The sequence below is a fragment of the Topomyia yanbarensis genome, chromosome 3 (assembly GCF_030247195.1).
Source record: "Topomyia yanbarensis strain Yona2022 chromosome 3, ASM3024719v1, whole genome shotgun sequence".
NCBI lineage: Eukaryota > Metazoa > Arthropoda > Insecta > Diptera > Culicidae > Topomyia > Topomyia yanbarensis.
The window spans coordinates 343,584,774-343,600,460 of NC_080672.1; the positions used below are offsets into that span (position 1 = coordinate 343,584,774).

At 40.9% G+C, this 15,687-nt stretch overlaps 1 protein-coding gene across 13 annotated transcripts in view; it reads right to left on the minus strand.

Annotated features, from left to right (window-relative positions):
* The window catches only part of LOC131690758 (collagen alpha-1(XVIII) chain), a 1,092,580-nt gene that overhangs the window by 131,230 nt on the left and 945,663 nt on the right, over positions 1-15,687 (minus strand). For 12 of the 13 annotated variants that reach the window (XM_058976747.1, XM_058976742.1, XM_058976744.1 and 9 more), the window contains 5 exons: positions 15,128-15,292; positions 12,606-12,876; positions 12,407-12,534; positions 12,061-12,177; positions 11,590-11,652 (listed from right to left, as the gene is read on the minus strand). In XM_058976747.1, coding sequence (XP_058832730.1) covers positions 11,590-11,652; positions 12,061-12,177; positions 12,407-12,534; positions 12,606-12,876; positions 15,128-15,292 — 744 coding nt within the window. The remainder of the gene's footprint in view (positions 1-11,589; positions 11,653-12,060; positions 12,178-12,406; positions 12,535-12,605; positions 12,877-15,127; positions 15,293-15,687) is intronic. The other variant, XM_058976748.1, reaches the window with a different exon arrangement.

Genomic DNA, 15,687 nt, shown 5'->3' on the forward strand with positions numbered 1-15,687 from the left:
TACTGCTCACTATCGCATATCAGTCCCATAAAGGTAGGAAATCCCATAGAAAAAGGGACAACTATGCGGTCATGGGTAGTATACATCTAACAACGTTTTGGCAACAATGGTTTTATGCCTGGCCAAGCCGTATCCAACAAGGCGAATATACTTTTTTTCGATGTTTTTAAAATCTAGGGGTATGAAAGGTCACTATATTCGAGGTTAAATTAAACAATGTAAACGCCTAGAAAATCACCAGTTCAACTTTTATTTGAAGAGTATTGATACTGCAGAGTATTTAAAAATTAAATTGACGTCATTCAGGTAAGAAAATGAGAAATGGCAAATGATGTGAAAAATCATGAAACAGAGTGTGGGTTGCTGTTTATGGAACACCCGGTTCTTTCCCGCATTACCGGCAACCCTGCGGTGTATCTAACAAAAAACGCATCAGAGAAAAGAAAGGACAACTTTACCGCGAGAGCTCGTAGTCGACACACGTGTTTATTTTCTCTATTGGATAAATACAATTAATCTGAATACAAAAACCGCGAGTTTCGTTTCCTCTCGTCTTCGTCCGCCACATTGGTGACCCCGACGTGAATTCTAACCGGTTCGTTTAAGTACGCGTTAAATTTCGAAACAATTCACTAGTTTCTTGCACAATCACTCCTAACCTTAAAAGGAATGTTGAACGACGAAGTGCAACCAGATGTGCGGAACGCAGCCGCTGTTTGTGTGAAATTGCCCGAGTTCTGGAAAACTGATCCTGAAATGTGGTTTGCGCAGGCTGAGGCGCAATTTGTATTAGCAAATGTGGTAAAAGACGACACAAAGTTCTACCACATTGTAGCCAAAGTGGATCAATCTGTGATATGCCATATTACTGATTTGGTATCGAATCCACCTCAGAAACAAAAGTATCAGGCTCTAAAAGAGCGATTGATAGCTCGCTTCGCACTATCCTCTGAAGCACGATTGGAACGACTACTCAATGCATCAGATCTCGGCGATATGCATCCGACGCATTTGCTAGCAAAAATGCAGGAAATATCAGCTGGCCTTAATGTCAACGAGAATTTGCTAAAGATGTTGTTCTTACAACGGATGCCAGCTCACATTCGTCCCGTTTTAACCATCAGTGATGGAACATTAGCCAAACTAGCGGAAATGGCCGACAAAATGTTGGAACAACCTCAAGTTTCAACAGTTTCAACATCATCAACAGCAAACGATTAGTTGGATCGCATGAACGAGCAGATAGAGGTTCTCAGCGCTGAGATTCGTCGTCTCAAAGCTAATCCAGATACTTATCGAAGTCGGTCTTCGTCGAGGTCCCGAAATTCCAACGATCTGTGTTGGTATCACCAGAAGTACGGAGCAAAGGCTCAACGATGCAAACAACCATGTCAGTTCCTTTCAAAAAACTAACTTCTCGCTCACCTGAGTCGGCTGAGGTGGGCGGATCGTTTGAAAGCCTACGTCTCATGTTGTCCGACAGAACTAGTGGTCTTCGTTTCCTGATTGATACAGGTTCCGACGTTTCGATTGTGCCAGCCACAAGAAAAGACAAAATGTGTGACCCGATTCCTTTTGTACTACATGCAGCTAACGGTACAGGCATCAAAGTATATTCTTCAAAATTCCTAACAACCGATCTAAGAATGCGAAGAAGATTCACATGGAATTTCTTAGTAGCAGATATTAGCCATGCGATCATCGGAGCTGATTTTTTGTCGCATTTTGGATTACTCGTCGATCTGAAAAATCAGGTCTTGATTGATGCGAAGACCTCCTTGCGTTCGTTGGGTAATATGGTGACCACGCATACTCACAGCGTCACCACAATCGGAGCGGATCATCCATTCCACGACCTATTGGCAGAATTTCGTCAAGTTACACTTCCTGCAACACTACGAGCTGAAATTCAACATGAAGTTACGCACCACATTATTACTAAAGGACCTCCAATAGCGTCGAAAGTGCGCCGAATGCATCCTGACAAGGTGAAAGCAGCAAAAGAAGAATTTGCCTTAATGGCGGAGCTTGGAATATGCAGACCTTCCAGCAGCAGCTGGGCCAGTCCACTCCACTGCGTTCCCAAGAAGAACGGGCAGTGGAGATTCGTCGGTGATTATCGACAGCTTAACAGAGTTACCACCCCGGATCGATATCCGGTGCCGCACGTGCATGACTTATTGCACTCATTACAAGGTGAGAACATTTTCACTACCATCGATTTGGAAAGAGCGTATCACCAGGTACCAGTTGAGGAAGCAGATATTCCTAAAACGGCCGTTATAAGGCCATTCGGCTTATTCGAGTTCACTCGAATGCAATTTGGATTGTGCAACGCCAGCCAGACCTTTCAACGCTTTATGAACAAAATCTTCGGCGATCTGGACTTCGTAACAGTGTTCATAGACGACATTTGCATTGCCTCATCATCTCCAGAACAGCATAGAGAGCATGTTCGCACTGTGTTTCAGCGACTGCAGAGTAACGACTTAGTAATAAACGTCTCAAAAAGTAATTTTTTTCAACCACAAGTAGAGTTCCTTGGCTACCTTGTTGATAAAGATGGCATTCCTTCGTTGCTTGAAAAGCACCATTGATGTTTTATTTGGATTAACTGATAGTCCAACAGGAAGACACAATTGCTCAACAACACATAAGGCTTGTTGCATCAAATCAAAAAGTGTGCCAATACAAATACCGGCGATCATTATATGTTAATCATCGGCGAAACTATACGTCGGAAACGCAAGCTCAATAAGTTTCCTTAACAAGCCATCGGCGACAAGGTTCCATAACAGTTGTGACAGCACACCACCTTAAGGACATCCGTAGACACTCAGTTTCTTTATCTCTACTTGTCTTAACGATGAGCACAGATGTCGGTTGCTAAGCATTGCGTGTATCCAGTTCGTGATATATGAAGGTACTCCATGACCTCGTGCTGTTTCCAAAATGGATTCGATAGACACGTTGTCAAACTTGATTGCCTTTGCGACAAAACTTTTTCAATGTTGTGGATAACTTTGTGTAACAGTGGACTTCCCCCGCTGATAAGCATGTTGCATTAAATGCAGCGGGTGCTCGTCTGAGCTAACATCGCGAATGTAGTGGTCGATGAAACGTTCCACTGTTTTGAGAAGGAAGGAGGTCGAACTGATCGGTCTAATGCTCTTTGCCTCCTCATAAGTGAGGCACTGAATTTTGCAGTTATGCCATGTTAATTCCCAAAAGGGAAAATTGGATTAAGTCAATTTGCGAATTTAAGGAACAAAACCTAACTTAAAATAAGTTTGATTTTGTTGTGTTTTTCATCTCGTCACCTGCTTAGACGTTCATATATGTCGTGTGAACTGTTTGGATTTTTTTGTGTCTAGCTAGTGCTGGTTTGGGTACTAGATTACACGCAGCGTCCAACTAGACACCCAGTTGGTACCAGTTACTGACGAGATGAATTCGAAACACAACAAAAACAAGCTTAATTTTACATTTATTTCCCGTCACGGAAATGTATCCTGTTGCAAGACTAGTAATAACAAGTATAGAACTGGAATTATTTCATTTTATCTACGATTCTACGAGCAAATGCCCAAGAGTCAGAACTACCTGAAAAGTAATCAGGGGCTGTCGTCAGTGATGGCTCCGCATGGCTTGGAAAGTGTGTGTCAAAAAGACAATTGCTACATCTTCGTCAGACGAGTATTCACCATTAGCAGTTCTAATCGAAATGAAATGAAAATCTTTCGATTTCGAAAGTAACTTATTTAACCTACTAGTCTCGTTGTGACTTGAGACATTTGTGCAGAGGCCTTTTTAACCACTTCGCTCAGAGGATCGAAATGGCATTTCTGTATGCTGTGCGAGCCAACTTTAATACCTCCGACCCGTCCCTGCGTTTGCGATTCCAATCTCTTCTACATAACTTTTTGAATCGAATAAATTCGGTATTCCATTAAGGTGTTCCTCTAGAAGCACACATAACTCGAAGCGGACAAGCTTGTTTTATTCACGACCTCATCCAAATAACTTGGATATTCAATCGATGTGTATATTTTCACATAAAACTTGGTCGCCAAGCCCTCTTCGTAGCGGTACCAGTTCGTAGATCCGGGATTACGATGTGTGACGATATCTAACAAGACGTTTAAATGATCAAAGACGATAATCGACGGTTCGCACTCGTGTGGAACGAGGAAGTTTGTCAACTCATGTGTAGTACCGTCGGAGCATATAGTTACATCTAACACATCTTCTCTGCCAGCTTATGCGAATATTGGACGATTTCCTAAATCAAGTGTGTGCAGATTTGTACTACTTAAATATTCTATCAATTCGGTGCCTCTCAAATTAATATCTGAGCTGCCCAGATAAGCATCTGCTCTTATATAATTGTGGCAAAAAGTACCTAATGTTTAACAATTTTTTTGAAGCAGTGACTTAGACATGTGCGCTATTCTGCAAAATGTTTATTAGACTTTTATTTAAAAAGTAAAAATTTTCGAGCGTGAGATGTCGAAAATGGCGTCCAAAATGGCGGCTTTCTCGGAACAAGATTTTTCGAATCTGCGGGCATTCTCGTTTTTGAACCATTCAACCAATCAACTTTGGGTTTTGTTCGCCTAAAGAAGACAACATTCTCGGGCGCTGTAACCTACAAAATCGCAATATTTTGATAATTATCGATTTTTTACAGCTGGCCAAAGTGGAAAAATCATGCGAAAAAAACGATTTTTCATGTTTTTAGGTTCGAGCGCCTCTACGGAATGTAAACTTCAAGATCGTTTTGGTTTGCTGCTTATAATGGGTACTTTTTGCACAATTATGTAAGAGGACCCTCTTAAGGGGTTACATACCTTTTTGTGAGAAAAGTTTCAAGAAAGTTTGAATTTACGTAAAGGCATAGAGAAATGATTTTATTACAGCAAAGTTATAGTACTATGGTAGTATATTTTTCAGTGAAAAAACAAGCATTAGTTTATATAAATATATTCATAATTGGCTAAATTATGGCTTTTTCCCCGACACCCTTTTTATTTAAGAGGCTTGCCGTGATCACATTGCAAGGCCAATAGATGAACCAAAATCTCAAAAAATTCGTACATCATACCGCAACGAAGCGAAATCGTTCACCACGCTCAGGCAAACAGTCTGCACAGTGTACGGTTCTTTTCGTCAGTGTTGGTCAGCTTAGATAGGAGTATTCCTCGTATTTTAACGATTAGTTGAATAAATAATGTAATGTTAATGTTTTTCCTGTATTCGGGAACGTTTTTCCTAAAAAATCTGTTTTGAGCTCTAAAAATTGTATTAAAAAATTCTCACCCATAAAAGAAAAATTTAAAAAAAAATGAAGAAAATAGCTTTAGTAGTTTTTCTGTAATCGTGTTCACGGAAAAACAATTTTTGGAAAAACGACATTTCGAGATAATCGATTTTAAAATTTTATGTTACCACCGCTTTTGATAGACGAAGCGTTCCTCGGAGCCCTGTAACATTCGAATAATTTTTCGGACCTCTGTGGAAATTTTGGAAAATATTGTCAAGGAGTTGTACTTTAAGATACAACATTATATCCGAATTTTGAAAGAAGGAAAAATCACCAGCAAGGAAGTGCTGATGTTTTAGAGATTTGTACTGCTCAGTCTTCTATAAAATTTCTTCTTCAGCATTTTCTCTTCAACTTATTTAAGCTTCACTATAAATTGTAACTTTTTGATCGACTGGAGGTGTTTTTATGTTTGGCTTTCTCAGTCTTGTATATATGTATCAAACGACTTAATTTTTGAACATCCGACAAATAATTTTCCTTGAAAAAGGCCGCCAAAAACGGCCGAAACGTCGGATAATCCAAAATTAAGTCATTTGTTAATTTGTAAGAATCGCTCAGATACAAGTTTTCTTCCTGAGATTACTGGCTGTTACCGGTTCCGTCATTCAAGGAAGTTCGTACTGAGATTGTTTAAAAAGTATGACCTAGATGACCTTCCTGTGGCTACCCTGGTCGCGTCGCTTTGTATAGCGATTTTGGGGTCAAGATTGCCGGGCGCATGTACGATGATAAAATCCAGGTATTACCTCCTGATCTGACACAATATACTTAACCGGAGTCTATTCAACATGGCGTGTCACGATAAAGTGTTCGCACCACTTATTGTGTGGTTAGCATGTGGCTATCCTTTTCAGGCTGGTTTAAGCAACTGAAAATGAATCTGCTATCATTACTCAAACCACGCTTTGTAAGTATGAATGCCAGATAGCCACGTGCCAGTACTATAACATGCTTCAAGAATAGTTCAACAATACCAATCAGAACTAGCACAGACAATGGCGGATCCAGGGGGAGGTGCTTGGGGACCGGACCCCCTCCGAAATGTTTATACCTAATGAGAAATTTCAAATTAGTCTCAATTTTATATATTTCAATTTTATATAAGTTTCAATCTCAAAATCATTCCAAACCAAATTTGTCCAACAAAACTGATATTCAGTAAATAAGGTTATTACGTACCACAAATTGCACAATGTTCATTTCAAAATCGAAATTTCATACCCTTCCCGAAATTTTTTTCTGGATCCGCCTCTGAGCACAGAGTTTCAACCGTTTGTAGCGGTAAAAATTGGATTCTTTTGAATAATTTTGATTCGGAGAATTAAACAACAACAATGATAAACTAAATTAAATTTTGATTATAGTTGTTCGTCTTTGCTTATATTCGCACTGGACAACAAAACGAAGGACATAGTCTGTCACAAAGCATTAAAGCATTACATTAACTTAACTCTCAACCTCTTTACATTTCGTGCGAATAAAGGAAATGAAACTTAATTAAACTCGCAAAGTGTTCCGTTCAGTCAATTATTGAAATTAGAGCGGCATCATCTGTCATCGATTGCGAATTTTGATCAACTAGTTGTACATGAAAGTGATTTAACCGATTCCCTAACATTTCTTTTTACAGAGCCGTAGCAATCCTATTTTGCGTGAGGGGGCACAATTTCTTGCTATTGAATTTAACGTATATTTAAACTTTCTATGTTGCAATGACATTCAATTAGCAAGGGACTGTAAGACAAGAAGTATTTTTTTTAATATTAAGAGCCATAGTACTCAAGGAAGAGCGAAACGGTCCTGACTCCTGCAATAGAAGACAAAGGGTTAAGTCTTTAGGAAGCTCTAATCTTGCTCATATGTCCCTATTTCACGCTATTCCAAAGATTATTCCTTCACCGTTTCGTTCGTTATAGCACAAAATTTACTCACTCTTAATCGTTAATAAACAGGAAAAGAAAGAGAATCATTGCTAGAAGATCCAACTCTTGATCAGCAGCTACTAAGCGATTTGGTCTTCAATATCGACGAAGCGATTGTGCAGTATCGCGACATGGACCCAATGTCGCACCCCAGGATCCCGAAACTGCAGTATTCTTTTAAGTTGACATGTGAAGTTCAGATCATGAATGCTGACGTTCTTCCGATGTACCTGGAATTTGTGCAGAACATGAAAGATCTGCAGCTAATAGTATTCTGGGCTGCAGTGGTGTCCGGAAGATGATTAGGATACCGACTTACACGCAGAGACGACTCACCTCAAAATCACCGGGAAAGGCAAGTACCTCCATGGGAGAGTAGGATCTCGAATAAACGTGCCGCTATTGAAAGGCTATTTGTGTACAGAGACGGCAAAAGATCTGCGAAATTATGCCGTCATACGGCTATGATCATTGCACTTACTGAGCTTCGCGTACGGGGAGCTCACCTGCTGACAGAAAAACTCGACACACTAGAACAGCAACACAGTGTCTTATTAAAACGGCTGAGGTGATACACTTGTACGACCAAATCAAACACGAGAAGCCCGAAGCGAAGGCCTATCGGATATCGACGATGTCACTAACTTTTGGGTCACTATTTGGGAGACCCCGTACAACATCGCGAAGGGCAACCGCGGCTATGGCGCAAGGGGGAATGGTCAGATTAAGATATTGACGAGATGCCGACTTTTGGTACACGAAGCTGACCATTGTACATCCCACGATGGCTGCACTTTCAACAGGGCATTACGCCAACCATGCTTATTATCGGATTCAATCACCCGTGGTTCTACAATTCTCCTTCCTAAGGACAGCAACACGTCCAACTCATCCAAGTACAGACCAAGTCCGCATTAGGGACCATCCATAAATGACGTAGCATTATATGGGGGAGGGGGGGGGTAGTTTTATATTTTGTGATGATGTGTGACGACAGGGGGGTAGGGGGTCTTGTCATGCTACGTAGCTTTTTTAAAGGGGAATAACTATCATCGTTTTTTATTTAAAAAAAAAAAATTGCGGGGACAAGGGGGGGGGGGGGTAGAGTTACCGTCAAGCTACGTAATTACTAGGGGGTATTTAGAAGTTTGTGACGAAAGACTACGATGGGGGAGGGGGTGTTAAAAATCGCTCAAAAATGCTACGTCATTTATGGATGGTCCCTTAGACCAGGAGCACCTTCATCACCACATACGTATGGACCCACTGTAAGCAGAATAGCATCCTGACAGAGGAGTAGAAGGGATGCAAGAAAAACACAATGACTGCATAGATCAAGCCATCATCGATGCAATCATTGTTGAAGAAGTTGTATGTTACCAACGGAACCTTAGTATGGTCTTAATCGATTACAAGAAAGCATACGTGGTATGTTTTCCTCATCAAGGTATTGGAGATGTATAAAGCTAATCCTGTAGCCGTGAGGTTTTTGCAGCAGGCGTTGGAGAGGAAAACGACGACTCTGCAGCTCAGAAGTGGGAAACACATGTTGCATTCTAAAACGTTCAGTAGGACACTCAATCGAAACGGGCATGGCTATCAGATAAAGTAATAAGAAAGCTCACCAGAAGAGAATACCCATACCTTCCACATGGACGATTTCAAGATCTATGATGACTCGACAAAACGACTGGGTGTAGTCATCAAAGTAGTCGAAAAGATAAGTGACGACGTCGGCATGGCGTTTGGCCTAGAGAAATTCCGATCTGTTCAGCTACTATCAGGCCGATTAGTCGACGCTGGAGGCTACTAGATCGACGAAAGCGTGATGATTTGGGACATGACTTTCCTAAATACGGGAAATAAGGAGAGCAATCAACACGTTTGCTGTCCCCGCGTTGACCTACAGTTTCGGTGTCATCAAAATGAAACCGGATTGACCTGGAATATCTTGAGAGTAAATTGAGGAAGGTGTTTAGACAAGCGGAAATACATCATCCGCAGTCGGTGCTGGAGAGTTTCACATTGCCTAGGGACAAGGAATAGTCGACATTCAGGCACTATGCGTAGCGCAGGTGCTATAACTGCGAGAATACTTTGTGGAAAGTGCGAACCGACATGGACTATATCAAGCAGCAACTACTGCGCACTTCACCTAACGTAAGCGAACCACAACCTTAACTGCAATCTGCAGACTGTGTAGAAAGCAGTAGTGGAAGCAGAAAGCACGGTGCCCACTAGAGTGACAAGAATAAAATAACCCAACCCCCTTCAGGCCATCTCTTTCGATTCTTCGTCCTACTGGGAGTGTTTTTAATGAAGCTATGTCTGAGTCAGTTTTGCATGAGACCTAACAGCACATGATATCAGTAGTCGATTTCCACGAACTTTTACTTTGTGAAATACTGGTTGGGTTTAGCAAAATAGTATATTTAAAAGAATTTGAGAACATACTATGCATCATTATTCAACTAACAAATTTTAGTTCTACACTTCACCACCAAGAGGGCGCCAACGATAACTACTTAGTGGAAACAGATAGAAATTAGGTGTCTTCTACAAAATTGTAGAACAAATCTTTTCCAGTAATTCTTGGTAACATGTCCATATTATATCTGTCTTCTTTTAAAATTTAGTGTTGGCGCTCTCTACGCGGTGAAATATGTAACTGAAATTTTGTGGTCAAAAGATGACTCATATCATGCACTAAAATAATTCCAAACATACTTTTCAGTGGAACCCAACTATTATTGAGCAAAAAATAAAGTTCGTAGGAATCAACTAATGATTCACCACCTTGTGCTGTTAGGTTCCATGCAAAACTGACTCAGACAGCATTTCATTAAATGTTTAATAATTTCTTTCTTTTCTTCTAAAGAATTTAAACTGATTGGCAGTGTTCGACAAAGTTGTAGGTAAAAAAAAATATCTTTCTAATTTTCACTTGCAGTGATAAAGTGATTTATACAACCACCAAGCGGTGAAAATGAAACCACGAATAAATTCGTTGCGTGATTGACTATTATTAAAAATAAACAGTGCTCCTTATAGCCGGCTATCCGGGGTTCAAGTTGCTTATTTTGCTAATCGTATTAATACAACAAATGATAAATTCCCCAAATTCTCGGTAGCCGGTTGATATGATGATAACGCTATTGGCACATTTACTAACAACTCTCCCCTTCCCGTGATACATTCTTTCCTTTCCCAGAAGATCTGCATTCGGACGTAGCCGGCGTCGGTATTGATCAGCGCGCAGGGATCAGAATAGATTGTACAATGTGGCTCATCATGTTATTCCCAACCATGTTGTTCCAATGAACATTTTGCAACCTAATTTGGTTTTGGTCAATAACGGAGTAGCAACTACGGGCGATCTCTTATGCTTATGCTTTGCAGTGTTGGACAAAGTTGTAGGTAAAAAATATCTTTCTAATTTTCACTTGCAGTGATAAAGTGATTTATACAGTGCCATCAAGCGGTGAAAATGCAACTTAGTACGCTGATTCCATGTATATTGTCGAAAAATCCCATACAAATTTCTAACACGTTGGTCTAGTAGCTAGACTCGTCCGATTTGGATAAAAGACTCCTGATGGGACTAGGAATCGACTCAGGATGAGCCGACTGAGTTTTCAAAAATTTGAGACTGAGCAGTCTGGTGCCCACCCCCGCCAGTTGGAGCAGCCGTACATCGACAAGGCTGCATCGAACCTGTGGCTAAAACAAGATAAATTTACTGATAGCCATCCAGGACAGGATAATGCCGACGAGGAATTGCAGGAGGTATGTTTGCCACCCAGATGTCAAGGATATATTCCGGATGTGTTAGTTGCCGCACGAGACCATCGAACTCATTATGTCAGGTTGCTGCGTACTAGATAACTCGGCTTACACCGAGCGTCACAATAGAGTCATTTTGCACCAACAATTGGCGCTGGAACTTGGTCTTTTGAAAAAGACCGCCAACACATACATGCACAAGATCGCGTTATGTTGTGATAATTTGCTGCGGTGAATTTTTGGGCCGTTACTAATTAACACAGTATAAGCTATACAAATACATCACTTTATTGTTTTTGATTATTCCTTAATTTCTTTCCTTATTCCTTCCATCTTTCTTTTTAACTATTTAAAAGTATGTAAGTTTGAGGTGCGTCGGAAAACGCGCGCGGGGGGGGGGGGCAAAGCCCCCTCTTGCCCCTTAGGTTGCTACGGCTCTGTCTTTTTATCTAATTTTGACGTAAAGTTACCTTCGACGACGATATTTACCGATGTAAATCATTGCGATTACTAAGGAGGTTTAAGATATAAAATACAGAATCTTCTTGATTGACTTACCCCGACTATACTGTCGCCTCGATCTCCTTTCGGTCCATGGTCACCCTTAAGTCCGGGTCGTCCCTGAAACGCAATCAATGTTGACCGCAGCAGCATCCAAGTAGAACATAAAAAAGGGAATCCAAATCAGTAAAAAATAATTGAAATATGAATATGTGTCATGTATGCACTCAACATCAACCCCGTTTTCACAAGACAGGGGAGATGCTAATGATGCTCTAGCTGAATTTAATCCACCCCCGTAGAAGAATGATTGGCAGGGAAATTCCATTGTCTGTGCTACAAGTACGGCTCCGGTTTGCCCATTTCACACGCTCACCCTACCGGACAATGAATGTATCGCTCCCCAGCAGCGTAGATCACCGTTCCCGACGTCTGACAGGGGAAAATTAATTATCTTGTAGTATCCTGTGTGCTGTCACGATGTCTTGCGTCTAGCTTCAGCCGGCAACACGGCAGCAATTTACTTACCGGCCACGAGTTAATACCCATATCGTTCGGACCGGCCGGTTTACCCGGAGGTCCAACGGGTCCCTGTTTGCCTCGGCGCCCACGGGGCCCTCGTTCGCCTTTCTCGCCTTTGTTGGACTGCAAGTGGATATCGTGCAGGAAATGGAACAACGAAAAAAATGAAACAGCGTCAGGGATTAAATGGCTATTAATTGTTGTTTAGAAGATTAGCAAGGATCAACAGCTGCTGTAGTGAAAAGAGGGAAGGAGGTTTTGAATTTTGAAATGGACTTTTTAGTTCGTTTCAAAGTTACACGGGATAAGTGATAAGCCGGATTATGCTTGCGAGATAATAGAAATTACTTACCCTGGTTGAGTTGAACGAAGCGTTTTCATTGATGATAAACTCCGGTCCCTTTTCGCCTTTCATGCCGGGGCTGCCTCTGTCGCCCTTATCCCCTGGTAGTCCTGGATGTCCAGGTAGTCCAGTTTCACCTATGTTCGTTAGTGTCATAATTTGATCATTATTATTGTACATTTAACCAGGTGCGTGGGATGTAATGTACCTGGCACTCCAGGAACTCCATCGAAACCCGGTTGTCCTCGAAGACCTGGTGGACCCGGTGGTCCTGGTTGGCAGTGACAATCGGAAGTTGAATTTTTAGCATCGGAATATACAATCATTCCGGGTGGCCCAGCTGGCCCCGGAGGTCCAAGGTCTCCGGTGTTTCCTTTCTCGCCCTTGGAACCAGTTGCTCCAGTTTGTCCGGGTAGACCGGGTACCCCTGGTGGTCCGACGGCGCCTTTGGGACCTGGTGCTCCGATCGATGTGTGACCCTAGGAATAGATGGTGTTATTTTGAAATACATTTTACTTTCGAAGTGAGATAGGTAGCCAAAAGAAGCATGCAATAAACTTTTGAACAACATAGATTTGTTTACTGTAAGAGAAAGTAGGTACTGGAGGAACACATAAAACCGATCTTAAAAAGTAAGAAAATGAACAAAAACTTTTTCAAAGAATCCTCACTTCACGAAAGTACGCTTCGAGTGCGGCCATTGAAGCGATGGGAAAAGTAAACTTTTCTTTCACCAAAAAGGGGCAAAACATGAAGACGGTGGACTAATAAAAAAATATTCATCGGACGAAGGTTATCAGCAGCAGGCAGATGCATGTTGAAAAACACTTTGAAAAGAAAAACATTACGTAGCGAACATGGAAAACCGAGGGAAAGAGGGTCACGGGTAGCATAAGCGGGAAAAATCAAAACAACATTTACGGTGCATTGAAAGCTTCGCTATACTACTTAAAGTGGGGGAAGATTGAACATTTGCGGCCCATCAGTGTTTTCCACCTTTGCATCGAAAAGAGAAAGGATGTCGGAAGGTAAAGGTAAAGGTGGACTCTTCTCAAGCTGCTTTGCAACGCTAATGACATCGCTTTAAGGTATACCTGGTTTTCTGCAACGCTTGTGGTAGAATGGTAATGTGGTAAAGGACTAGAGCTGTGAGCCGACATTATTTTTTGGGTGCGAGACGATGTGTGAGTAATCATTTAGTGGGTACTAAGATGGGAAATATTTTCTTTCGGGACATCAATTTAGTAATAAGGAGAGTTGTAGGACTGGGTCAAAAAGTCAAACCGCTCACTAGTGTATTAGTGAGATTGTACTAGTGTATGGGAGATTTAGTGAATGAGTGATTTGTAGAATCAGTGATTTGGTTAATCAGTGATTTAGTGAATCAGTGATTTAGTGAATCAGTGATTTAGTGAATGAGTGATTTGTAGAATCAGTGATTTGGTTAATCAGTGATTTAGTGAATCAGTGATTTAGTGAATCAGTGATTTAGTGAATCAGTGATTTAGTGAATCAGTGATTTAGTGAATCAGTGGTTTAGTGAATCAGTGATTTAGTGAATCAGTGAATCAGTGATTTAGTGAATCAGTGATTTAGTGAATCGGTGATTTAGTGAATCGGTGATTTAGTGAATCATTGATTTAGTGAATGAGTGATTTGTAGAATCAGTGATTTGGTTAATCGGTGATTTAGTGAATTAGTGAATCAGTGATTTAGTGAATCAGTGGTTTAGTGAATCAGTGATTTAGTGAATCAGTGAATCAGTGATTTAGTGAATCAGTGATTTAGTGAATCGGTGATTTAGTGAATCATTGATTTAGTGAATGAGTGATTTGTAGAATCAGTGATTTGGTTAATCAGTGATTTAGTGAATCAGTGATTTAGTGAATCAGTGATTTAGTGAATCAGTGATTTAGTGAATCAGTGATTTAGTGAATCAGTGATTTAATGAATCAGTGATTTAGTGAACTAGTGATTTAGTGAATCAGTGAATCAGTGATTTAGTGAATCAGTGATTTAGTGAATCAGTGATTTAGTGAATCGGTGATTTAGTGTATCAGTGATTTAGTGAATCAGTGATTTAGTGAATCAGTGGTTTAGTGAATCAGTGATTTAGTGAATCAGTGATTTAGTGAATCAGTGATTTAGTGAATCGGTGATTTAGTGAATCGGTGATTTAGTGAATCAGTGATTTAGTGTATCAGTGATTTAGTGAACCAGTGATGTAGTGAATCAGTGATTTAGTGAATCAGTGATTTAGTGAATCAGTGATTTAATGAATCAGTGATTTAGTGAATCAGTGATTTAGTGAATCAGTGAATTAGTGATTTAGTGAATCAGTGATTTAGTGAATCGGTGATTTAGTGAATCAGTGATTTAGTGTATCAATGATTTAGTGAATAAGTGAATCAGTCAATCAGTCAATCAGTCAATCAGTCAATCAGTCAATCAGTCAATCAGTCAATCAGTCAATCAGTCAATCAGTCAATCAGTCAATCAGTCAATCAGTCAGTCAATCAGTCAATCAATCAATCAGTCAGTCTATCAATCAACCATTCTGTCAGGTATTCAGTCAACCATAAAAATGCCCCCCGTTTCAAGAATTCTGATTTGCTGCCGGCTCACAGCTCTACCGGGAAGAAGTGAAAACGACACCGGTGGTCACTGCTGCCGCAATTACACTATATAGCTACAGGAGTTGGTAAAACAAGCCGGAACCATCCGTCTCACCCGTTCTCCCTTGGCACCGGTGAGGCCAGGGTCGCCCCGACCCCCCTTGCTGCCCTGTTCGCCTTTCTGCCCGGGCAACCCGATGTCGCCTTTGTCGCCGATATCACCCTTGGTACCCGGCGAGGCACTTCGCAGCCCTTGAATCGGTGAGCCCAGCATCGATTCCTGGTGGGGGTTTTGTTATTGTAGGTTTTTGTTGATGTTTTTTTTTGGTGATGGTCGAGAGGAATACGGAAGAGAACAAGAAAACGAAAAACAAGATACAGCGTCAGTACTTAGGCTGTTCGTGGAAACTTTTGCTAAAATCATCGAGTTGAAAAACCGAGAACCAACAACATCTTCGTAAAGGGAAAGGCTATTCGAGCCGTTTTGCCTTTACAGAGACTGGGTACCGGTTCTGGTGTAATTCATGAGCGCTATACTTTCAGTATTGTTTTACTTTTTGGCTGCGAACAGTTTTAAGGTTTCATTTTCCCTATGGTGTATTCAGTACTGAGATTTGTCGGTTATAGAATTACGGATACTTTAGTTCAACTTGGAGCAGTTTTACCATTTTGTTC